Genomic DNA, 26,122 nt, shown 5'->3' with positions numbered 1-26,122 from the left:
GAATTCACATTTGCCATTGCAATTAACTGAGCACTAATTCACTTAAAACATACTTAATACAAGTGGAATGACAGGGCCGCACCACAGACAGATATGACCTGTCTCACAGAAAGACAAAGAGCATCTGAGGCCAAATAAACTAAGCGCTGCATGCCAGTTATTCTCAACAATCAATCTCAGCAATTGTTGCATTGTTTTCATGTCTGTAAAGGTTCCAAGCAAGCTACTGCTGTCCAAGAACACTTTATTAACACTGTGAACTGGTGATTGGCTGAACACAAATCATATATTATAGCCTTTAAGAAATTACTGAATTAGTCACATGACAGTGAGTGCATGAACTTACTTAAAATGACCTCTTTCCATCACAGCAAAAAGTATTTTGATTTCAGATGTGTGTGTCAATTAGCAGAAGACTGATTAAAATTTTTATTTCATTAAAAATCTAACAATCTAGGGGATTTTTTAATACCAAAATCAGGTTCCTAGCAGGTTGGAGAAATGTGATGTAAGCACTTTTCCACATCCTCACATTTTTTCTGAAATCGAAAACTGACATGAATTAATATTTTTTTAAAATTTTCTTTGTAACTTTACTGCTTCAATAACTGGATATCTGTTAACTGTATGCTTTTCTTAACTTCTGAAAAAAATTCCAAATCAAAAGCTTCATGAATGCCTGAGTTATCAGAATATCACTACATTTAAAATTCAGTATAAAATAAAGTTGCAGTCTGAGGCCAAAAAGATTTTACAAAAGTTCCTATGTTATAAGTATAAGCAAGTGTGCAAAGTTTTATGAAAATCTAAGATAGAGGGTTACAAATCCTTGAATTATTGCGTGTTTTTATGTGGAATGTCCCTAGAATACCACGTGAGAAAAGGACAAGCTGAGCTTCACATGAGTGATGCTTTCTAAAACCATGCTGATTCATGGACATAAGATTCTTGGTCTCGAGAAAATTTATTGTATTCAAACTGAAAAGGTTTTCAAGGATTATGCAGCAAACCGATGTTCGTAATATTGGTCTGTAATCCTGCAGGGCTCTCCTTTGCCCTTGAGTCACCTGTGCTTTTTTCCAGCCGCTTACGACTTTGCACTGGATGAGAGATTCATGATGAATGCAAGCTAGGTAAGGGGCCAGTGCTCTAGGGGATTGCTTTTTGAAACATTGAATTACCAAGTGAGGTGGCATAGTGCGCTTTTCCTAAAGCAAATGGCTAAAGGCAAATGCCAGAATGGTTCCTTTGAAAAGGCACTGCTGTTTTCCTTCCCCATCCTTGATGCAATCTTATCTTGTTCTCCAACTCTAATGACCCTGATGTCAATGGGACATCAAATACAGAAACTGAATTTGTATTTCATCCAGACCTGGTGACTTATTTGTTTTAAACTCCTTTAGTTGTTCTCTATGCCATGGATACTTATTACTTTGTCATCTGTACAGGAGTCTGTCCGAATGATCAAGTGACAGTATGATTGTACGATTCTCTTGAATGAACAATTCCTTGAATGTGAAATTTTAAATTTCAGCTTTCATTTCAACTGCCACACCAGCCTGGTCAACAAGAAAAGACCCATTTAGTGCTTTTATGTAGGACCAGAATTTTCTCAAGTTCTTTGCCAGATCTTTTGCTAAGGTATGATGGTGGTAGTTGTATGCTTTGTGCATAGATCTTTTCATAGGCACATAAATCTCTACGAAACTTTTCTTGTCATCATATGTGCGTGCTCTTTGAACTGAGAGTGCAGTAGCCCCTGTTTCCTGACCATTTTCTGAATCTCGTTATTATACCGTGGTGGGTCTTTTCCATCCTTAATCCTCTTACTAGGAACATAATTCTCCAGACTAAGATTTACAATCTGCTTTAACTTTGCCTATAATTCCTCTACATCCATCTTACTGGAGCTAAATGATGTCGGTTCACTGTCAAAGTAAAATGGTAACAACTGCATATCTGCTTTTTATAGCAGAAACACTCACAGATTCTTCTTAACTGGTTTGTTAACTTTCATAACAATAGTTGCTATAGTGACATCATGATTGCTAATCCCATTTCTATACTGATGTTATCGATAAGGTCCGGCCTATTTGTACCTACAAGGTCTAAGATATTTCCATTGCATGTGGACTGCCGAACTAGCTGCACAAAACAAGTTTTCAGAAAACTTGTTCAAATGTACTTTGCATGACTGTCTGTCTGTGCCCCATACAGTGAAACCATAGACAATCTAGTCTATACATGGTAGGTTAAAGTCGCTCCAACTAGTATTTCATGATCTGAGTATTTACGCACTACTGACCATAGATTTTCTTTGAATGACTCCACATATGTCAGAGCAGAATCTGGTGGCCTGTAAAAACATCCAACAGTTAACTTGGTTTACCTAATCTTGTTATATATGATCAAATAACTTCACCGTCACGCTCAACTTCAACCTCAATAGAAACAATATTTTTGTCAACTGCCTATGGCATCTAGTTTGTCTTTCTGATATACATTCCATGAGCCACTAAATACCTCAGACCTTTTCTTTTCAGGTTTTAGCCAGCTCTTGGTCCCGAGAATAATTTGAGCACGAGAACTTTCCTGGAGAGCAATAAATTCGGGAACTTTGTTACAAGTACTTCAAAATTTCCTGATAAAATTGCGACACTGACTGGCAAGTGTTCATCAGAATACCTCAAACTACTTCCTAACCTAAAAAACCCTCATGTGCACTTGACGAGTACTCCGCTACCCGAGTAGGTGCTTTCTTGGTGTAGTGCACCCTTGACCTGTCAAGGGGACACCTACAAATCCCTAACCAATAATGCAGGACTAGAAATCTGCAGCGAAGACCATCACAGAGACAAGAATCCTTTGGTTGAGACCCTCCACATGGCTCCAAACCAAAAGAATCTGATCAACTGTGGGACCAATGATGCAAATTATGGACTCTGCTTGCACCCCACATGTGAGGCCAGCATCCTTCACCACTTCCACCAACCATCTGTATGGACTGAGGATGGCCTCTCGGCCCATGCAACATACGTGTATTTGGTTGATCTCCTTCTTCCAATTTGAAGCTTCTCCTAAATAGATATTTTTGGCACAATCTTTTCTACAACTAATTCTGAGCCTGTAACTTCTTTGAGGTTATGTGTCTGCATGTTATTGAGAAATGATAGATGATCACTCATGTTAGAAACTGTAAAGATACATTGGGTCTATGGTGAAAAACTTGATTACAATATGTGGATTTTCTTGCTTGAAAAATACTTCCTTTACTGTCATATTCGTGTAATGTTTCTGCAACTAATTTTTTTCCCAGTTGCTGGATCTACAATAGACTAGACACAGCTGCCAACATGAGTAATGTAGAAGTAAATGGCCTCAGAGTAGGGAAGCAACTTAAATTACTTAATAAAAGCAAGTCTTCTGGTCCAGACTGTATACCAATTACATTCCTTGCGGAGTATGCTAATGCATTAGCTCCATTCTTAACAATCATATACAACCGTTCGCTCGACGAAAGATGCGTACCCAGAGACTGGAAAGTTGCACATGTCACACCAGTATTCAAGAAAGGTAGTAGGCGTAATCCACTAAATTACAGGCCCATATTGTTAACGTCGATATGCAGCAGGATTTTAGAACATATATTGTGTTCGAATATTATGAGTTGCCTCGAAGGAAACGGTCTGTTGACACACAGTCAACATGGGTTTAGAAAACATTTTTCCTGTGAAACACAACTAGCTCTTTATTCACATGAAGTGTCGAGTGCTATTGACAAGGGATTTCAGATCGATTCCGTATTCCTGGATTTCTGGAAGGCGTTTGACGCCGTACCACACAAGCGGCTCGTAGTAAATTTGCGTGCTTATGGAATATCGTCTCAGTTATGTGACTGGATTTGTGATTTCCTGTCAGAGAGGTCACAGTTTGTAGTAACTGATGGAAAGTCATCGAGTAAAACAGAAGTGATTTCAGGCGTTCCCCAAGATAGTGTTATAGGCCCTTTGCTGTTCCTTACCTATAGAAATGATTTGGGAGACAATCTGAGCAGCCGTCTTCGGTTGTTTGCAAATGATGCTGTCATTTATTGCCTAATAAAGTGATCAGAAGATCAAAACAATCTGCAGAACGATTTAGAAAAAAATATCTCAATGATGCGAAAAGTGGCAGTTGACTCTAAATAACGAAAAGTGCGAGGTAATCCACATGAGTACTAAAAGGAACTCATTAAACTTTGGTTACACGATAAATCAGCCTAATCTGAAAGCCGTAAATTCAACTAAATACCTAGGTATTACAATTACGGACAATGTAAATTGGAAGGAACACCTACTACACTAAACTTGTCCGTCCTCTTTTAGACGTCTGCTGCGCGGTGTGGGACTGACGGAGTACATTGTAGGACTGATTGAATACATCGAAAAAGTTCAAAGAAAGGCAGCACGTTTTGTATTATCGCGAAATGTGGGAGGGAGTGTCACAGAAATGATAAAGGATTTGGACTGCAAATCATTAAATGACAGGCGTTTTTTGTTGCGACGGAATCTTCTCACGAAATTTCAGTCACCTACTTTCTCCTCCGAATGCGAAAATATTTTGTTGACACCGACCTACGGTAAAATAAGGGAAATCAGAGCTCGTACGGAAGGATATAGGTGTTCATTCTTTCTGCGCGTTATGCGAGATATTCGAGATTGGAATAATAGAGAATTGTGAAGGTGGTTCAATGAACCCTCTGCCAGGCACTTAATTGTGATTTGCAGAGTATCCATGTAGATGTAGATACACTTTGTACCAGGTGTTTGCCTGCTGATTTTATCACTTGTGAAAAAGATCTGTATTTTGAAAAGATAATCATCTGTCTGCAAAGAAAATGTGCTTTGCTACCTTTTTATTCTGGCTTTTCCATAAAAGCTTTTTTTATGACTTCTAATTTTTTTTATGTCTGGAAGGAAGCACCTTCTTTACCCAAGAAACAGCTTTACCAGGAGACTGTGGTGGGCATTTATATGATCGCATGTGGGAAGCACAGGTTTTAGTTCAAGTCTGTTCTTTCTTATTGTATCAGCGTTGTTCTTGTGATGATCAATTAAAAATTTTTCACAGGAGTGTGCCTTTATCATCATGTTTCCCATCTTCTCCTTCTCCTTTCCTTCTCCTCCCCCCATCCCCTCCCTCCCTCCTTTCTCTCTCCTTCTTCTTCTACTTTTTATTCTTCTTTATATTTGCTGGTGTCTTTGTACAATTTTTCTCAAATTTTTTCTCATGTGCTCAGCTGACATTGTTTTCCTCATTTTCTGAATAAATAAGAAGTCAGTATTAATGTAAAATATTAAGGCACCAGTTACACCAACTAACATAAATTTAAAATGTCAAGAAGCATTTAGTGGTTTAGATTTTGGTAAAAAAAAAAACTGTCACTGGTGGGACATAATTACTTTCAACATTTATACATGGTAATTTAATATTACATGCTGCTTTATGGGTCACTAGATGTTTTCTTGGTTTTCATCACTAATAACCTAAAATAAACAGAATTACTATAATTGCTGAGACAGTGAGTAATCTTTTTCATGTTTTTTGTCATAGGTGGGACACTAAATGCATAGTTATTTTTATAAATTAGCTGCATATGTAATGTTGTACCTCTCTTGTAAACTGAAGTTCGTCCAAAAGATAATACTCCCCTCTTTAAACTTAACAATCGAAACAACAACAATGGCTGAAACCTCCAATATAAAATGTAGTGTTGTTCTTCATTTTCATCTACAGAAGTGTCACTTTTGTTTAACTATATTTCCTCAAGAAATTTTGTAATTTCGGTAATTTTTTCAGCACAGTAAAATTTAACTTTTGCATATACAGAAAGCTATGTCACAAATTAAATTAAAAATAAAATTTAAATAAACTTCTCGCTGTTTCACATAGAATCTCTCAGTACCCTTGTTTGGCACGTTTTACGCACAAAACCCTCTCTCGTTGTATTGACGTAGTGACAAGGGTGTTGACTTGGTTTAAAAGTCTGTAATAGACTGCTAGAAGATGCCAGGAAAGAAATTGAAAGTCCTCAGCTAGTCAAAAGCCTGATGAAAGACTACCTTATTAGATACTCCTTCAACAGTTTATGAGAAAACTGAGACTCTGGGATCTGAATTCTGCGTAACTTTAATGATTGATACAAACAGATTTTATTAAGCCAGCATGATATACAGTCGGATCATAGTGTTCCGTGTAATGTTACATAAATAATTTGTTCAAAATATTAAATAAAAACAGCATAATTATCAGTGTGAATAGATTAGAACTAGTCATAATTTGTTTTAGTGTAGTTTGCGGAAGTAGCGTGCAGTGGCTGTCAATGTATATTTTGACTTGTTCTGTATCCTTGAAAGCTGTTCTTGGATTTGATGGTAGCCTTATCTTCAATTTTGAGTTAATGACTGGAGAAGTTGCCACATACACTAATCATCCATAACATTATGACCACCAAAACTGCTATTGATATAAACCTGTCCAGATGATAGCAGCGTCACCTGGCGAGGGATAACTTCTAATCAGACACACACGTGTTGCATGTAGTATCAGTGAGCAAGCTGTCTGTGTGTAGAATGTGGAAGGTGTGCAATCTCTCAGAGTTTGACCAAGGGCAGATTGTGAGATTGTGCTGGCCCAGAGGCTGGGCATGAGCATTTTGGAAACTGCACGACTTGTCGGATGTTCGAGGAGTGCTGTGGAGAGTGTCTTCAACATGTGGTGAAACCGATACGAAACCATGTCCAAATGTTATGGGGTTGGGCAGCCACTCTTCATTACAGATGTCGGACACTGTAGTCTGGGCAGACTAGTAAAACAGGACTGTGGTGAAACTGACACCAGACTTTAATGCTGGGCAGGTTACAAGTGTGTCTGAACACACAGTGCACCAAACACTCCGAACAACGGGCCTCTGCACCCAATGACCCATGCACGTGCCAGTGCTGAAATGAGCACATTACCATTGGCACTGGACATTGGCACAGTGACAGAGCATTGCATGGTCTGATGAATCCCAGTACCTTCTTCATCGTGCCAATGGGAAGGTGTGAGTCTGTCATCTTCTAGTGTAAGAGCTCCTTGACACCTGTTCTGTGAGACTGAGACAAGATGTCAGCAGTTCCATTATGTTCTGGAGATATTCACGTGGGCATCCGTGAGTCCAGTAGAGCTCGTGCAAGGCACCGTGATGGCCAAAGAGTATTGCACACTGGTTGCAGGCCATGTACACCTTTCATGACGATCATGTGTCACAATGGCATGGCAGTGGCATTTTCAACAGGATAATGCACCATCTCACAAGGCCAGGAGTATGATGAAGTGGTTCAGGGAACACAGTGGCGAATTCCAGTTGATGTGCTGGCCCCCCAACTCATCAGAGCTGAACCCAGTCGAACCCATCTGGGATGTTACTGAATGTGGGATCAGAGCTCATCGGCTCCTCCCCAGAATTTATGGGGATTAGGTCACTTGAGTGTGTAGATGTGTTGCCAACTCCCACCAGTGACATACCGAGGCCTCATTGCTTCCATGCCATGGCATGTTGCTGTTGTTGTCTGTGCCACAGGTGGACATAACAGCCATTAGGTAGGTGGTCATAATGTTCTGCGTGATCTGTGTATATTAAAGTACTGCAGAGAGATAGGACTTCTACTGGGATTAGGGGAATGAAATATTAGTGTGAAACAAAATAACTGCTTGACAATCTGTACATGGGACAACACAGCAATAATTTGTGATTACTCAATTTTTTCCCCCATATTTTGGCGTACAGTGTACGTACCTCATGTGCTAGTAGTCTATCTTTCATGAGTTGTATATCGACTCTGGAAATTCATGGATGTAATAATACATAAAATAAAAGAAAAGCAACTATTCACCTATCTGTGGCACATGGAAACACACAAAAGAAAACAGTATTTACACTAGCTTTCAAGCCCATGCTCTTTCTCTAGCAAAAATACACACATTCACCCACCAGCAAGTCTCGCCAGAGTGCATGCTCTTGTCAGTAGTTTTATTCTTTTGTAAAGGTTTATACCGTGGGTTTATAGTAGGAAGGGCATGAACGAAAACTGCTGCATATCTATGAATCGTGGTTTTTCCCCAAAAGTATTTCAGATTAGACTGAAGCCTGGTGTGTGTGTGTGTGTGTGTGTGTGTGTGTGTGTGTGTGTTTTCTATAATAGTTGCTTGTCAGTTGTGGATCTAAGTTATTATCCAGTGAATTGTTTCTTCTAATCTCATCTTCCATTCTTTCTCATAAAGTGTCCTGAGTCATTTTTGCTTGTAATTTTTTTCAGCCATTCACAACTTCTTTGAAGACAAACCGTATCGCATTAAGCTTTCTGTTGGGGAGACCGTTAATATTTTGGAAGAAAATGGGGAGTGGTATTTTGGATACACAACAAAGAACCGTGCACTGCGCGGAATATTTCCTAAAAACTATATCCATATTAAGGATACGGCCAGTGCAAAATTGGGGTGAGTCTATGATATACTTAAATGTAAAAATCATAATCATTTGATTTGATTAATTGGTAATAAAATATGCACTTGTACATCAAAATTTTTGATTCTGTATAGATAAGTGTTTTATTATGACATTTAATTAAAAGTTGAGAACTCATAAATGAATAAGGTGATTTTAGCATATGTCAATATAATGTCTTATAATATGATAAGCTCTGGCCTATCTCCGTCTAGTAAACCAAGTTGCTCAATAAGAGACTTAAATCACATTTCTGTTTAAATATAGACATGGGTAATCGTAATAACCCTTCAGTATGAACTTTATATTTGACTTTTAAACATAGCTCTCTCAGTTCGCAGAGCTCCAATTCTTAATGGTTGAAAGTGTTCACTTAATGCTTAGCTCTCTGCATAACAAAAATCTGCCCGCATAGCCAAGCACATTAATGCACCACTTCCAGGACATGGTGAGACGAGCCCGACCTGAATCGAATTTCCTTAATGGTTTAATGATGAGGGTTGGTGAGGTGGCCATCCGCAATGTGGTTTTTAGGCAGTTTTTCATATCCCACTAAGTGAATGCTGGGCTGGTAACCATGTCCTGCATCAGATACATGTTACACAAACATTTAGAAAATATCCTCACATTTGCACATCAGTTCAATTCTAGATGCAGATAGATGGGAGATGCAGGTAGATGGGGTACACTTTTTCTGTCATAGGGGTGAATAGGAGACTGATTATTTAAGATATCTGGCCTCCTTAAACACACAATTGACAACAGCTGCAGCAGCAGCTTAACAAAAAAATATTTCCATATTTTAGGTTGCTAGCAGATTTCTGATCTCTATTTGTGTTCCTCAATATCATCCATCTTTTACCTGCATTTGAATTGTTGCATGATGCTGCAACTCATTAGTTCTTAATACAATGTAGTGGTATTGTGTCTCATTTGCAAATACACTTTTCCTCAGGGTATCACACACACTTGAATATATTACGACAGTACTTTTTCCTCTAAATTCTGCCATTTCTCAGCTTCAGTTACAGATGTTATATCATAATATTTCTCTGTATTCACAGAACAGCAATACAGTGTGAGGAACAGCCTGTTTTCTAGCACCCTCAGTTATGTGTCAGATGATTTATCTAAGATCATTTTTTATTTATGTACTCTGTCATCTTTCATAATCCACTTATGGCAACTGATGTGCCAAAATGAAGTGTGAATGATAGAGTGATTCAGTAATTCTTTGCATCACAGAACTTTGCCAAAAGTAAAGTTGTTTTAAATATCAAACAAAGCATAGTACTCCAAGAGAACTGAATCACATATTTGTATTTCCCTCTCAACGCTCATACCTCTGGCTGCTGTGATCAAGATGTGACAGCTGTTCCCAAGTGCTGCATTGTTGTGCACCTTGCCGAGTCCCATGTGGTGAATACTTCTGATGCACTTGATACGTCCGAATTTTGGACAGGCATGAGATGGTTAGGGGGTTTCATTCTATTCCTTAGGAGACACATTTGTTTGTTCAGCCATATGTCATGTTTACAGCAAATCATTAAATGTGATGAGAGCCTATCAATAGTAATGTTTAATTAGTTCAGTTTTTGGTATGTTCCATGGATCATATTCATGACAACTCATTAAGATGTATAATATGCCAGTAGGCTTACAAATAATGTGTATTTTCTCTCTGAAAACATGGGTACATGCTGGCTATTTACATAACTTGATATTTTTAATATCAGTCTTCTACAAAACTTGATAAATTGCATTAACTGACCATTCTCTTGGTTCTTGGTTGAATAGTTTATACATTATGAATGGAAAAACACATGCATCTTGTGTAATATTCTACACTATTGTAGAATATTACACCAATGTTGTGTGTTTTTCATTCATAAGTTTGATATATTTTATCTAGATATGTGGAGCTATTGTTTACTCAGAAATCCACATATGGAGTAGAAAGAGATGTCAAGTAGAAATGATTGTAAATTGTTTTTAAAATTTTCATTATGTACCAGCAGCTTTAATTTACAAGGTAAGTGATCAAATATTTTTATAGCTGTTTACTTTTCTCTGCAAAAGTAAGATTAAGTTGCAGCTAATAGAGACTGTTTGTGTTCTTAGCATTACATTAATGGATGGTGCTATTATATTGGATTTGTGCTTGGTTTTTCACAATAAACATTTGTGACACAGTAAATCTATTGCGAGGCTATTTTTAGTTTGCGTAATTTTGTAAGCAGTTGCTGACAAGAAGTTAGAGGATGAACACCAGGTATTATTCTTACAACATGTTTCTGTGCAATAAATACTTTGTGAATATGTGCATGAGAAAAATATTCCGTATGTCATAAATGAATGCATGTCTGCAAAGTAAACCAATTTACAAATACTTTCTTCACAAAAATCAACAATTACTTACAGAACGAATGTTGGTGAAATGTAGACTGTATGTTCAGTGGAGAGGTCCATGTGGAAACCCAATTGTGACTGACCAAGAATCGTATATTAGTGAATATGAAAGAGGTCAATAGTGATTAATACCTGTCCTGCTACTTTCCTTAAACAGGTGTCTAACAATGGTATATTCTATTTTTTCAGGAGATATGGTTTGTGAAAAATATTCTTTAAATATTGAATACAGTAGCTATATCACAACAACAAGCTTTTAATATTTTGTTGGAAATGTTATCACCCCATAAGAATATTTGCTTCTAAGAGAGTAAATTATTTTCCTTATAACCTTGAAGTAAGTTACAGTGACCTTGAATTGACTGGTTGTGGTACTGATCGCTGCATAAACTGTAATGTTTTCTCTTGAAGATACATACTTCGTGTCAAGGAACACCTAGTCATTATCTTTAGTTACTAGATTGGGTTGTTCCCGGATAGATTTTGGTATTTTGCTTATAACTGTGATCCCTATTGTTTTCATTTTATTTTTAGAGTTTTTAATCTTTGCCATGACGTGCAAGCTTTTTGATTTTCTATAACTCTTATCAGTAGAGAATAATATGAAAGCAGTTGAACAGCTTTGCTTATCCGAACCATTCGTATAGTTTCTCTATCTTGATACATGATGCTGCAAAGTATTTAGTTTTCCAAGGCTTCTTTGACAAACTACTGGTGTTGTATTTAACAGTTTTCATTGGAAAATAACTGTTAAATACAAAGATAATTTCCTTACAAATACATTAAATTTAGAATTTGCATCCATTGCCTCATATACCTCACTCGAGCTAACACGTGGTAGGTTCCTTCTAAAGGTGTCTCTTTTAATGATTTTCATAGTGAAGACACAGGTGAATACAGGATTATAAACGCAAAACAAATATGGGTATTGGAAGAGTAGGTTTAATAATGCATAAAAATATAGAAACACGGATAAGCTACTATGAACAACATAGTGAATACATTGTTGTAGCCAAGATAGACATGAAGCCCCCACCTACCACAGTAGTACAAATTTGTTTGGCCATCTAGTTCTGCAGGTGATGAAGAGATTGAAGAAATGTGTGATGTGATAAAAGAAATTATTCAGATAGTTAAGGGAGACGAAAATTTAATAGTCATTGGGGACTGGAATTCAATAGAAGGAAAAGTAGTAGGTGAATATGGACTGGGGGTGGGGGTGAGGAATGAAAGAGGAAGCCGCCCGGTAGAATCTTGCACAAAGCATAATTTAACCATAGCTAATACTTAGTTTAAGAATTAAGAGAGAATGTTGTATACATGGAAGAGACCTGGAGACACAGGAAGATTTCAGATTAATTATATAATGGTTAGACAGAGATTTAGGAACCAGGTTTTAAATTGTAAGACATTTCCAGGGGCAGATGTGGACTCTGACCACAATTTATTGGTTATGAACTGTACATTAAAACTGAAGAAACAGCGGAAAGGTAGGACGACTTTTAAGAAGCTGGGACATGGATAAGCTGAAAGAACCAGAGGTCGTAGAGGGTTTCAGGGGGAGCATTAGGCAATCATTAACTGGAACAGGGGAATGAATACAGTAGAAGATGTATGGGTAGCTTTGAGAAATGAAATAGTGAAGGCAGCAGAGGATCAAGTAGGTAAAAAGGTGAGGGCTGGTAGAAATCTTTGGGCAACACGAGATATTGAATTTAATTGATGAAAGGAGAAAATATAAAAATGCAGTAAAAGAAGCAGGCGAAAAGGAACACAAGCATCTCAAAAAATGAGATCAACAGGGTGTGCAAAATGACTAAGCAGGGATGGCTAGAGGACAAATGTAAGGAGGTAGAGGCATATATCAGTAGGGGTAAGATAGATACTGCCTACAGGAAAGTTAGAGAGACCTTTGGAGAAAAGAAAACCACCTGTACGAATATCAAGAGCTCAGATGGAAAACCCGTTCTAAGCAAAGAAGGGAAAGCAGAAAGGTGGAAGGAGTACATAGAGGGTCTATACAAGGGCGATGTACTGGAGGACAATATTATACAAATGGAAGAGGTGGTAGATGAAGATGAAATGGGAGATATGATACTGCATGAAGAATTTGATAGAACACTGAAAGACCTAAGTCGAAACAAGGCCCCGGGATTAGGCAACATTCCATTAGAACTACTGATAGCCTTGGGACAGTCAGCCATGACAAAACTCTTCCATTTGATGAGCAAGATGTAAGACGCAGGTGAAATACCCTCAGACTTAAAGAAGAATATAGTACTTCCAATCCCAAAGAAAGCAGGTGTTGACAGATGTGAAAATTACCGAATTGTCAGTTTAATAAGTCACGTCTGCAAAGTACTAACACATATTCTTTACGGACGAAGCTGGTAGAAGCCGACCTCGGGGAAGATCAGTTTGGATTCCATAAAAGTGTTTGAACATGAGAGGCGATACTGACCCCATGACTTCTCATAGAAGATACCGTATTTACTTGAATCTAAGCCGCACTTTTTTTCTGGTATTTGTAATCCAAAAAACCGCCTGCGGCTTAGAATCGAGTGCAAAGTAAGCGGAAGTGCTGAAAAATGGTAGGTGCCACCACAACTAACTTCTGCCATCGAATATATGTAGTGCTACACTGGCATGCTTTGCAGGCACACAGTTAAATACTGGCGCCAAAACCTCTGCGTCAGTAAATAAATTTAAGAAAAGGTGGAAGACGAGCTTATTTCTCCGCCCCGAGTTTCGACCACTGCATTTTTATACATTATCCAACGAAGTAAATACAAATTCCGTATTGTTCATCCTCTAACGTAGCAGCATTTCAATGTACTACGAAAATCCAACTGGCAAGACTGTTTGGGATATTTGTCAATTTGGCCAACTCTACATTCTGAATTTTTTCCTATCTGTGAGAAGAGGTGGTTGCTAATAGGAACTTTTATGAATTGTGAATCACATTTAGTATTCTCTTCACCATAAGAATAATACGAATATAAACATTTTGCCATGTATTCTTTCGTGTTTGCTGCTATCTCATTTAAATCCTGTCTGCCTAATAAAGTATGAAACTAGAGTGAGACAACAGCAAACGCGGAAGAATGTACATATCATGTCATGTTTATATTTGTATTATTCTTATGCCTAATAGTGATACAGTCAGAAATGAAGCACGGCAATTGACTAGATTTTTAAATCTAAGATGACTCTAATTTCTGTGCAGAATGTAATGTATTAAAGAGGCGTCCAAAGATTTTCAAACGGAGAAAAATTTTCGCTAAACTCTTGTTCAGAACATCTTCTATCATACGCAGTCTATTATTTTGTTCTTGTTGGTTATTATCAAAGAAAGCAGCACTGTAAGTAACAACAAGTAGTAGTCTCTTGCCATATTTTTCTTTTTTTTTAATATATAATTGTAAGCCGCGGTAGCGAGCACAAAAGCAAGCCATGCCGCGAGCGGCGACATGCCGTAAACACTCACTATCAGAATGCGACAAACGATGCATGAAATAGTACAATAATGCATTTTCAGCTTAGAGTGACGTAAACACCTATAAGAAAGAGAACGGCACTTACCAGATCAAAGAAAAATAAGCAATCGATTCAAACCAGATGAAGCACGTGAAAAAGGAAGGGTACCCGTATAAATACGGATGGAGCGCCTGACGCATAGCAATGGCTACCTGGTAAAGCTCAACTGCTAAGCTTACAACTGGAACCAAACTACTATAGCTGTATCGTCATTCATTCGACCTAAACTGTGTCTCATATTACAATGGACCAACTTTGTTTCGATCTGGAGGTGCGGCCTAAAACATTTTTCTCCCCTTGAATTTCGAGTCTCAAATTTCAGGTGTGGCTTAGATTCGAGAAAATTATTTCCTTGATTTCGAGTCCCATTTTTCTGGTGCAGCTTAGAATCGAGTGCAGCTTAAATTCGAGTAAATACGGTAGGTTAAGGAAAGGCAAACCCATGTTTTTAGCATTTTTAGACTTAGAGAAAGCTTTTGACAATGTTGACCGAAAAACTCTCTTTCAAATTCTGAGGTTGGCAGTCGTAAAATACAGAAAGCAAAAGGCTATTTGCAATTTGTACAGAAACTAAATGGCATTTATAAGAGTCAAGGGGCATGCAAGGGAAGCAGTGACTGAGAAGGGAGTGAGACAAGGTTGTAGTCTGCCCCCAATCTTCTTCAATCTGTATATTGAGCAAGCAGTAAAGGAAACAAAAGAAAAATTTGAAGTAGGAATTAAAATCCATGGAGGAGAAATAAAAACTTTGAGGTTTGCCGATGACATTGTAATTCTGTCAGGGACAGCAAAGGACTTGGAAGAGCAGTTGAACGGAATGGACAGTGTCTTGAAAGGAGGGTATAAGACGAACATCAACAAAAGCAAAACAAGGATAATGGAATGTAGTCGAATTAAGTCGGGTGATGCTGGGGGAATTAGAGTAGGAAATGAGACACTTAAAGTAGTAAAGGAGTTTTGCTATTTGGGGAGCAAAATAACTGATGATGGTTGAAGTAGAGAGGATATAAAATGCAGACTTGCTATGGCAAGGAAAGCATTTCTGAAGAAGAGAAATTTGTTAACATTGAGTATAATTTAAGTCTCATGAAGTCCTTTTCAAACTATTTGTATGAAGTGTAGCTATGTATGGAGGTGAAACATGTACGATAAATAGCTCAGACAACAAGATAATAGAGGCTTTTGACATGTGGTGCTACAGAAGAATGCTGATGATTGGATGGATAGATTGTGTAATTAATGAGGAGGTACTGAATAGAATTGGGGAGAAGATGAATTTGTGGCACAACTTGACCAGAAGAAGGTATCAGTTGGTAGGACAAGTTCTGAGGCATGAAGGGATCACCAATTTAGTATTGGAGGGCAGCGTGGAGGGTAAAAATCGTAGGGAGAGACCAAGAGATAAATACACTAAGCAAATTCAGAAGGATGTAGGTTGCAGTAGGTACTGGGAGATGAAGAAGCTTGCACAGGATAGAGTAGCATGGAGAGCTGGCATCAAACCAGTATCTGGACTGAAGACCACAACAATGATAGTAAAGACTTGAATAACAGTTCTCATCAGCTGAAAACTACTTCAGCAGTCAAAAATGTTTGTCCTCCCCTTCTCAAATGAGACTTCGGTAACAGGGAGGAAATACAAAAATAAGATGTGTGCATTTATGTTAATCTTATTGGTAAGTGTTTATGTAAAATGTTAATTTTATGTGTAATACTACATCACATTCAAAATGATTTACATTTGTCAGATTATATATTAAACTGCATTTCTGTATGTAGCTGCCTGGGTGAGCCAGTCCACCGTTGGGGGTAGTGAATAGCATGCCACTTACTGTAGGGCAATTCATAATAAAGAGTTTCTGTATTAAAACCACAGAACTCTGTTAATGGATACAATTTTTACCAGACTTAATAAATTATTCTAAATAATTAGTAGTAAGATTGTTTGTTGGTATTTTGCATTGTCTGAGTTGAATTGAGTAATTGACTGTAATACAATTTTTAACAGGAATACTGATGGTGAAGTATTTAACCAACCCCAGGTAGTCAATGAAATAACCTCTGTTCTTCGTGAATGGGGGCAAATATGGAAGAACTTATACAGGGTAATGTATTAATTTATTATTTTGTTATCTTATGTTTTTCTTCTACTGGTTGTCAATATATGAAGGAAATGAGTATTTCTTTATGGCAAGAATAGGCAAAACATTTAGAAAATTTACTTTTTGTAGGATGTTTTCCAATTGATGTACAACTACTGAAATGTGTTTTTACTTACGCCAATCACCTCTTACTTTGCTCTCAATTACCCATGCTAGAGAGTTTATTTGTCAATCAACATTCATTACATATACTGAAAGTATAGAAAGACTACATAATGGGATCCTCTGCAATGCATATATAACAAGGTCCACCAAAATGACATGTATTTAAACATAAGATAGGTAATGGGTGGAACAGATTATTATTACGGGGGTTGTCCATGAAGTAAGATCTCCAATGAGCTCCCTTCGGGACGCAGCGAGCTAGCTTAAATCTGACAACAGCGCCATGTTCCTTGCTTCCCCACACCACTATTCTTGCCAGTCTCCACCTGTCTGTGATGCTCGTTCTTGGTGTAGCAGTCGGTAATGATGGAAGGGAAAATAGATGCTCCAGCCAAATGTGAATTGCATTCTGTGATTAGAGTTCTGTGGTTTAAGGGGTCAGCCCCTATCGAAATCCATCGCCAGTTGACCGATGTGTGTGGAGAAAAGTGTACGGATGTTAAAAATGTGTGTAAATGGTGTAGGAAGTTCACAGATGGCCATACAAATGTGCACAACGAGGCTGGCCGCAGCAACCGTCAGTTTCGGATGAGATAGTGACGAAAGTTGAAGATGTTTTGCTTCTGGATTGGCATGTGACTATGTGAGAGATTGCTGAACTAATAGGGGATGTCTGTAAGACTACAATGGACAAGATTTCGATGGACATTTTGAAGTATCACAGTGTGTAGGCCAGATAAGTGCTGTGGATGCTCAGTGATGAACACGAAAAGAAGCACTTTGAAAGTGCCTGCAAATTTCTCCGCCGTTACTGGGAAGAGGGGTGAGGAATTTCTGGATTCAGTTGTAACCGGGGAGGAGATTTCAGTCCACTACTTCACACCAGAGACTACGGGACAATCGAAACAGTGGCAGCATTTCAGTTCTCCAAATTTCAAGAAATTCAAGCAAATGCCGTCAGCAGGGAAGGTGATGACGTCAGTATTCTGTGATAGGAAAGGCGCTCTGCTGGTTGACTGCCTGGAAAGAGGTACAACAACCAGTATGATAAGGTACCATGAAACATCAACGGAGCTCTGCCAGGCTATGCAGAGCAAAAGGAGGAGTCGGCTGACAAAGGGAGTTCGTTTGTACCGTGACGAGGCCCACCCTCATGTCGCCAGCACCATGACAGATCTCATCACCTAATTTGGGTGGGAAATCATTGACTATCCTCCATACATCCCTGATTTGGCTCCCGGTGACTACTATTTGTTCCCCAGCTTGAGACAACACTTGGGAGGGGGGAATTAAATTCTCAAGTGGTGAAGAGCTGAAGGCCACTTCCTGCACAAGTCGACAGGAGAGTGGTGTGACACAGATATGAAAAAGCTTTCTGAGCGTCTCCAAAAAATGCTTCAGTTGTGATGGGGACTATATTGAAAATAACTAAAGGTCCAAGCTTTCGGAATAGGTTATTGATTTTGCAATAAAATGATGTTTTCTGCTTGAAAAAGCATTGGAGATCTTAATTTATGGGCAATGCTCATGCAACCCACCAAGTAGCTGAGGCATCGGTGTTCCACTCTCTATAAGACAGTCTGCTCCAATGTCAAACAAACAGTGTTACTCTGCAAGCAGCGTAAGATTTAATGCTTGGAACACGCATGATGGAGAAGAGGTATTCAAATCTCCATTCATATGTTCTGTGTGTGGTTTTTTTTCCCCCTGAATCACTTCTGGGAATTGTCAGTGAAGCCAGGATCAATGTTTTGTCTTAGTATTGTCCAGTCTAAGCCAGTGCTCCACCCACAGTGACATGATGTTATACTTTTAACATTTCTCCTTCCTTGTTAATTATGGAACATGAGAGCAATGCTGCTTTGATTCAAGAGCAGATTATCTGTTGTGAGAACCTTTCCTAATTTTGACAGATGAAGATCATCTATTTCAATTAGTCAGTAGTAATGATTATAATATGATAGTTGAAGTTTTACGTAAGTTACTTTACAAGAAAGTTAAGAATGCATAGTTCTGTATTGATAAAATTCAATAAAAATGAGAACAAAGTTGTTACATTATGGTTCACAGTACCTTAAACTTAGTCATATGTCACAATAGCAAAATTTAATGACTGTGTAACTAATATTTCCAGACGCACAGCAAAAACTTCAAAGCTGTGGAACATCAGATACTTGAGCTTTTGCAGTACCGCAGCAAGATTTTGTCAGGAACTCTGCCCGTTGATGAACTTAAAGAACTTAAACAGCAAGTTACTTCCAAAATAGATATGGGGAACAAGTAAGAACTTTATTCTTTTATTTTTAATTGTTAAAGCCTCCTACCGTATTTACTCGAATCTAAGCCGCACTTTTTTTCCGGTTTTTGTAATCCAAAAAACCGCCTGCGGCTTAGAATCGAGTGCAAAGCAAGAGGAAGTTCTTAAAAATGTCGGTGGGTGCCGCCACAACTTAGTTCTGCCGCCGAATATATGTAGCGCTACAGAGGCATGCTTCGTAGGCACAAAGATAAATACTGGCACCAAAACATCTGCGTCAGTAAATAAATTTTTTAAAAAAAAGGTGGAAGACAAGCTTTTTTTCTCCACGCCGTGTTTCGACCACTGCATTTTCATACATTATCCAACGAAGTAAATACAAATTCCGTATTGTTCATCTTCGAATGTAGCAGCATTTCAATGTACTACGAAAACCCGACTGGCAAGAATGTTTAGGATGTTTGTCAATATGGCCAACTCTACGTTCTGAATTTTTTCCTATCTGTGAGAAGAGATGGTTGCTAATAGGAACTTTTATAAATTGTGAATCACATGCAGTATTCTCGTCACCATAAGAATAATACGAACATAAACATTTTGCCTTGTTCTGTTTCGTGTTTGCTGCTATCTCATTTAAATCCTGTCTGCGTAATAAACCATAAAACTAGAGTGAGACAACAGCAAACGCGGAAGAATATACATATCATGTCATGTTTATGTTCGTATTATTCTTATGCAAAACAGTGATACAGTCAGAAATGAAGCGAGCAATTGACTAGATTTTTAAATCTAAGATGACTCTAATTTCTGTGCAGAATGTAATGTACTAAAGAGGCGCCTGCAAAGATTTTCAAACGGAGAAAAATTTTCACTAAACTCTCGTTCAGAACATCTTCTATCATACGCAGTCTATTATTTGGTTCTTGTTGATCATTATCAAAGAAAGCAGCAGTGTAAGTAACAACAAGTAGCAGTCTCTTGCCATTGTTTCGCTAATGAGACGATTCCTCTCTCTCTTTTTTTTTTTATGTGTAAGCGGCGGTAGCGCGCACAAAAGCAAGCCACGCCGCGATCGGCGACAGGCCGTAAACACGCAGTATCGGAGTATGACGAACAAAGCATGACACAGTACAGTAATGCATATTCAGCGTAGAGTGACATAAACACCTATAACAAAGAAAACTGCGCTTATCAGATCAAAGAAAAATAAGCAATCAATTCAAAACAGACGAAGCACGTGAAAAAGGAAGGGTACCTGTATAAATACGGACGGAGCACCTGACGCATAGCAATGGCTACCTGGTAAAGCTTAACTGCTAAGCTTACGACTCGAACCAAACTACTGTAGCTGTATCGTCATTCATTCGACCTAAATTGCCTCATATTACAGTGGGCCAACTTTGTTTCGATTTGGAGATGCGGCCCAAAACTTTTCTCTCCCCTTGAATTTCGAGTCTCAAATTTCAGGTGCGGCTTAGATTCGGGTAATTTTTTTTCCCTTGATTTCGAGTCTCATTTTTTAGGTGCGGCTTAGATTCGAGTGCGGCTTAGACTCGAGTAAATACGGTAACTTAAAGTTGAAATTCCCTTTGTGACTATTCCCAAAATTTTTCAATCACAGTGTAAATAATTACAGAATGGTTTATTTATTTTGAGGCGTCAAAAATAAGTCTAATAAAATTAAATCACTAATTTTTTACTTACATTAAACATGTCTCTCTGTGCAGAATGCTGGATTTAGATATGGTTGTGCGGGATAAGAATGGTAACATTTTGAGTCCAGACATAACATCTACCATTCAGTTATACAGGCAACATGAGATGGCTACAGAACGTATTAAGAAAGCAGTAAGTATTCTGATCAGTGATAAATATGTTTTTACATTTAAGAAGTATTGGAAAGATATTAATCATAACAAAGGTTATGATGCACTAAAAATATATATTCTACAAGCTTTATTACAGAGATTGGACAATTTAACACAGAGTAGGAAATAAGTAAAGAATAAGATTGTCACTACTTGTGATGCTACACAGAATCTGATGTATTGATTAGTAGACTTAAATAGCCCAAGTAAAAAAAAAAAATAAATTAAAATTGACTTTATGCCGCTTTATAGACCTTCATAAGTAAGACAGGTATTGCAGTTAGCCTCTAGCACTTTCATTGTTTTTAGGAGAAAGCCACATAGGAGCACATAACAGAGACTTCTAAATGGGTGTAAGACCACATAGGATTTGTAAATAACTTTGCAAGCTTATCTGTTTCTTTAGACAATGAATGACATGTAATGACGAAGTCTTCCAAAAAAGTAACAAGGCGCAATAACAAACATGTTAGACACCAGTTTTATTGTATACTGCAGGAAACTTAATCATGAAGGAAAGGTAAAAAAAATTAAATTGCTAACCATGGAAATGAAGTTTGCAAAAAGTTCAACAGATGTAATAAAAATGGGGAAAACTGGAAAATCAAAGTGTTGGGAGGACAACATAGGAGGAATCACAACAAGAGAGGGTTGATGGAAAAAAAGATTAAAATTGTAAGGATGTGTAGAGAATGGTTGAGATGTGGGTGCCTAGGGTCAAATGTCTAAAAGGAGTGGAAGAAAGAAAAAATGCAGAATAGAGTAGAAGGATAGTAGTGACAGAGGTACCACCACAACCACCACTACTCAAAATACAACCTACGAAGGTGGACCCCCAGATGTCTTTGAGGAAAAGCTTAGAATGAAGCACAAGCTTATTCTTAATGTGTTAGGAATAGAATAACGTAAGATTATGTAGATACAAACATTTGAAAATGGAAACTGCAGGTAGGAATATCAACAACAGGGTAAAGATAGACTGCTACTGCCGTAAAGATGACACATTAAGCTGCAGACAGGCACAATTAAGACACTAACCATAATCGTTTGGCCACAGCGTTTGTCAGAAAAAGAGAAACACACACCATTAATTCACACAAGCACATGTGACTGCCAACTCTGGCGGCTCGGGCTGGAGTTGGTCATGTGTGTTTGAGGTGTGCTTGCTTGTGTGAATGAATGGTGTGATGAAGGCTGTGGCTGAATGCTTATGTGTAAGTGTCTTTCAGTTGTGCCTATCTGCAACTTAATGTGTCATCTTTATGGTAAGTAGCAATCTATCTTTACCCCAATTGTTGATGTAAGCATTTGGATATGTAAGCAAGTCGATTAACCAGTTTGAGAGCATATCAAGCTTCAAAATGGTGGAAGTGGCTGTTATAATCTTTAATCACCAATAATTGCATGGATATTCAAACACACTCACTTAAAAACAATAGCTCGTTACATGGTAACAACTCAGTATCTCTTATTCGACTGCCGTGCCGTGACATGCGGCCGGCACCGTTTGTAGCTAGGTGGCGTTCCCGCGCTCAGCCTAGTTGCGGAGCGCCTCAATCGCCGTTTGCGCGTACTGTCGTGGCGGCACTGTTAAATGTCGTGGCACTGTCACAACAGTGGCAACCCAATCTGCTGCAACAAATGAAAATTTTCTTCATTACCATCCTCTGGCACTATAATTGGAAGGGTGGGTGCCATGTAGTGTAAGATGCAAAAACTGAAAAATTGGCTGAGACTGCTCATCATTACTATGCAGACAGATCTTTTTATCTGATAAATGGGGTGGTCCTAGTTCAATAATTCATTCACACTGGATGAAACTGGTGAGCAATTTGGCAAGTGAATTGGATATGTCCAAATGCTCGTTGCAGTCAGGTCTGTTACCACTGCCAGATAACGAATAAGTTTGTGGTTTATCAAATGCAACATTCAGATTTTATGAGAAAGACCTTTAAGAGTGTGTCACGAATAGGGGAAAAAAATGTGGAAATGAAAGTGAGTGGCTGAACATGCATCATATCAAGTACGATAATGCACATGGAGCATCTGTTGTTTTATAAATAAACCCTGAATGACAAGGCTGAATTCCTGTGGCTTGATTTGACTAAGGGCATGCTTCTGGAAGCAGGACTGGGTACCTGCCAATGAGCTTTACTCAACATCAATTTCAAATACCTTACTTTTATGGAGGATATGTACAGAAGCACAAAACAAAAGAGAGAGAGGGAGAGGGAGGGGGAGGGGGAGGAACTATCCAACTTTATACCCCACCGCCAATATCATTTCTTTCTAGATTTACAGTATAGTCATGGCAACATTCTAAACAGCGATGAACAGTTTGATGAAACCATGGCAGTATCTAAATAATAACATTGTCTTAATTTCATTTTATGTTTCTCAATTTTCCTTTTTCTTTATCAGTAGCCAATAAATAACAGTTTTGTTTTCTAAGATGAAAAGCTTATTGCCATTTCCAAATCGTTTTTTACGATAATGATTTTGAAAGTTTAAGCAAACAGTGGAAGTCCAGGGTGGAACAACATCCATCCAACCGTGATCCACCCCCACTGTCCATAAATCGTCGCTGTTAACTTTCCAGAATTTCTTAACCTTGAACTTTGCCACACCATCATTGCCGAAACCCCTCAACATGCAAGCTAACCTTATATCTGCAGAAAGAACCACAATCCATCACTTAAAAACTGATCCTGACGTTATAATCCTACCTTTTGACAAAGGCTCCACCACTGTTGTTTTGTACCACAAGGATTATCGCTGGAACACTCCATCAGCTGTCAGATTCGTCCACCTACAAACACTGCCACAATGAACCCATTCCAGAAATCCAGCAGCGTCTCCAGTCTCTCCTCAAATCCTTAAACCCATCCCAGAATATATATATATCAACAACCTGAAAACAGCTTTCGCATCCCGCAACTACCCTCCCGACCTGGTACAGAAGCAAATAACCAGAGCCACTTCCTCATCCCCCCAAAGCCAGAACCTACCACAGAAGAATCTCAAAAGTGCCCCACTTGTGACAGGATACTTTCCGGGACTGGATCAGACTCTGAATGTGGCTCTCCAGCAGGGATACGACTTCCTCAAATCCTGCCCTAAAATGAGATCCATCCTTCATGAAATCCTCCCCACCCCACCAAGAGTGTCTTTCCGCCATCCACCTAACCTTCGTAACCTCTTGGTTCATCCCTATGAAATCCCCAAACCACCTTCCCTACCCTCTGGCTCCTACCCTTGTAAGCGCCCCTGGTGTAAAACCTGTCCCATGCACCCTCCCACCACCACCTACTCCAGTCCTGTAACCCGGAAGGTGTACACGATCGAAGGCAGAGCCACATGTGACAGCACCCACGTGATTTACCAACTGACCTGCCTACACTGTGAAGCTTTCTATGTGGGAATGACCAGCAACAAACTGTCCATTCGCATGAGCGGACACAGGCAGACAGTGTTTGTTGGTAATGAGGATCACCCTGTGGCTAAACATGCCTTGGTGCACGGCCAGCACATCTTGGCACAGTGTTACACCGTCCGGGTTATCTGGATACTTCCCACTGACACCAACGTAGCAGAACTCCGGAGATGGGAACTTGCCCTTCAATATATCCTCTCTTCCCGTTACCCACCAGGCCTCAACCTCCGCTAATTTCAAGTTGCCGCCGCTCATACCTCACCATCATTCAATAACATCTTTGCCTCTGTACTTCCGCCTCGACTGACATCTCTACCCAAACTCTTTGCCTTTACATATGTCTGCTTGTGTGTGTGTGTGTGTGTGTGTGCGCGCGCGCGCGAGTGTATACCTGTCCTTTTTTCCCCCTAAGGTAAGTCTTTCTGCTCCCAGGATTGGAATGACTCCTTACCCTCTCCCTTAAAACCCACATCCTTTCGTCTTTCCCTCTCCTTCCCTCTTTCCTGATGAAGCAACCGTTTGTTGTGAAAGCTTGAATTTTGTGTGTTTGTTTGTGTGTCTATCGACCTGCCAGCGCTTTTGTTTGGTAAGTCTCATCATCTTTGTTTTTAGATATGTTAAATTTGATTTATTTATACATGTTTGTCACTTTCAGTCTACATCTTTCGAGGAGTTTCCAGTACTTGTTATTTTTTGTCTTCTTGGAGGTTTGCAGTTATGGATATTACGTATCTTTTCTGTGAACGTCATTTATACAGATAATGTAATTATATAATGACTTACGGACATTTATCATAATGTATTTTTCAGATGAAAATTATATTTTTATTTCATATGCTTGTGGCACTTTACTAATTTCATGGTTTTTCTTCTTCTTTTCAGTCTATGGAAAGTGAAAAACCTCAAAAGGTCGTTACTCATTATTCACACATTGTGTTTGTATCAGTTCGAAATTTTGTTTGCAAAATGACAGAAGATGCTGAGCTACTGATGAATCTGTATGATGCGAATACAAACAAAGCAATCACGGAGAACTACGTAGTGCGGTGGAGCAAAGAAGGACTTGCCAAAGATATAGATCAGCTTTATAATCTACGTGTACTATTTACAGTAAGTTGATTTTTCAGCAAAATACTGTTGTGATTTGTGCTTTGATTTTCATCTACATTTGATATATCAACTGTTCTTTTATTCTCTTGAGTAGCTGGTTTTTGTAATTGTGTGCAGTTGAATTTTAAACCTCTGCATACATACATGCGCCCTTTTTTTTTTTTTTCCCATGAATGTAAATGATGGGATCCACAATCATAACTACCACCACATATCCTTTAAAAGATTTAGCATCAAACTTGTTCTATTTTTATTTAGGAATCCAAGAATAGCATTCCATTCCAAACATCACAAAATTATCAAAATGACATTTCCTCAAAAATATTTCAGTTGACATTTCACCTTTCATCTTTGCGGGACCAGTTCAATTCAAAGTGTGTGTTGCAGCCAGAACAGCATCACCACACATGAGCAACACCAAGAACATGTCATCTCGCAAAGGTTTCTATTTTCCCACTCAGAAACTCCGTTCTGCTGAGGAGGATATGGTGGAGTAATCAAATGTGTCATCCCAGTTTAGTCAACAAACTTATGTTTATCTTTGCTGTGGAACTCCTTGCCGTTGTCTGTACGTAATTCTTTCATGGTAACATCAACTTGAATTTCAATGAACAGTGGCAATTTTTCTTCAATTTCATGTTTGTGGTGCAAAATTCTAAAATTGGAAAAACCGTCCTTAAAACAACAAAGTATTAATGGAACTGCTAATAATTT

The 26,122-nt window shown here is 38.5% G+C and overlaps 1 protein-coding gene across 1 annotated transcript in view; it reads left to right on the top strand.

The window, feature by feature from the left end:
* Positions 1-26,122, top strand: part of LOC126176786 (dedicator of cytokinesis protein 1) — a 475,112-nt gene that overhangs the window by 62,738 nt on the left and 386,252 nt on the right. Inside the window, exons 2-6 of the mRNA XM_049923958.1 lie at positions 8,340-8,520; positions 16,482-16,578; positions 18,875-19,020; positions 20,725-20,845; positions 25,181-25,408. Of these exons, the coding sequence (XP_049779915.1) occupies positions 8,340-8,520; positions 16,482-16,578; positions 18,875-19,020; positions 20,725-20,845; positions 25,181-25,408 (773 nt within the window). The remainder of the gene's footprint in view (positions 1-8,339; positions 8,521-16,481; positions 16,579-18,874; positions 19,021-20,724; positions 20,846-25,180; positions 25,409-26,122) is intronic.

This window comes from Schistocerca cancellata, chromosome 3 (genome assembly GCF_023864275.1).
Source record: "Schistocerca cancellata isolate TAMUIC-IGC-003103 chromosome 3, iqSchCanc2.1, whole genome shotgun sequence".
Taxonomy (NCBI): Eukaryota; Metazoa; Arthropoda; class Insecta; order Orthoptera; family Acrididae; genus Schistocerca; species Schistocerca cancellata.
This window is presented reverse-complemented; position numbering and strand designations above follow the sequence as displayed.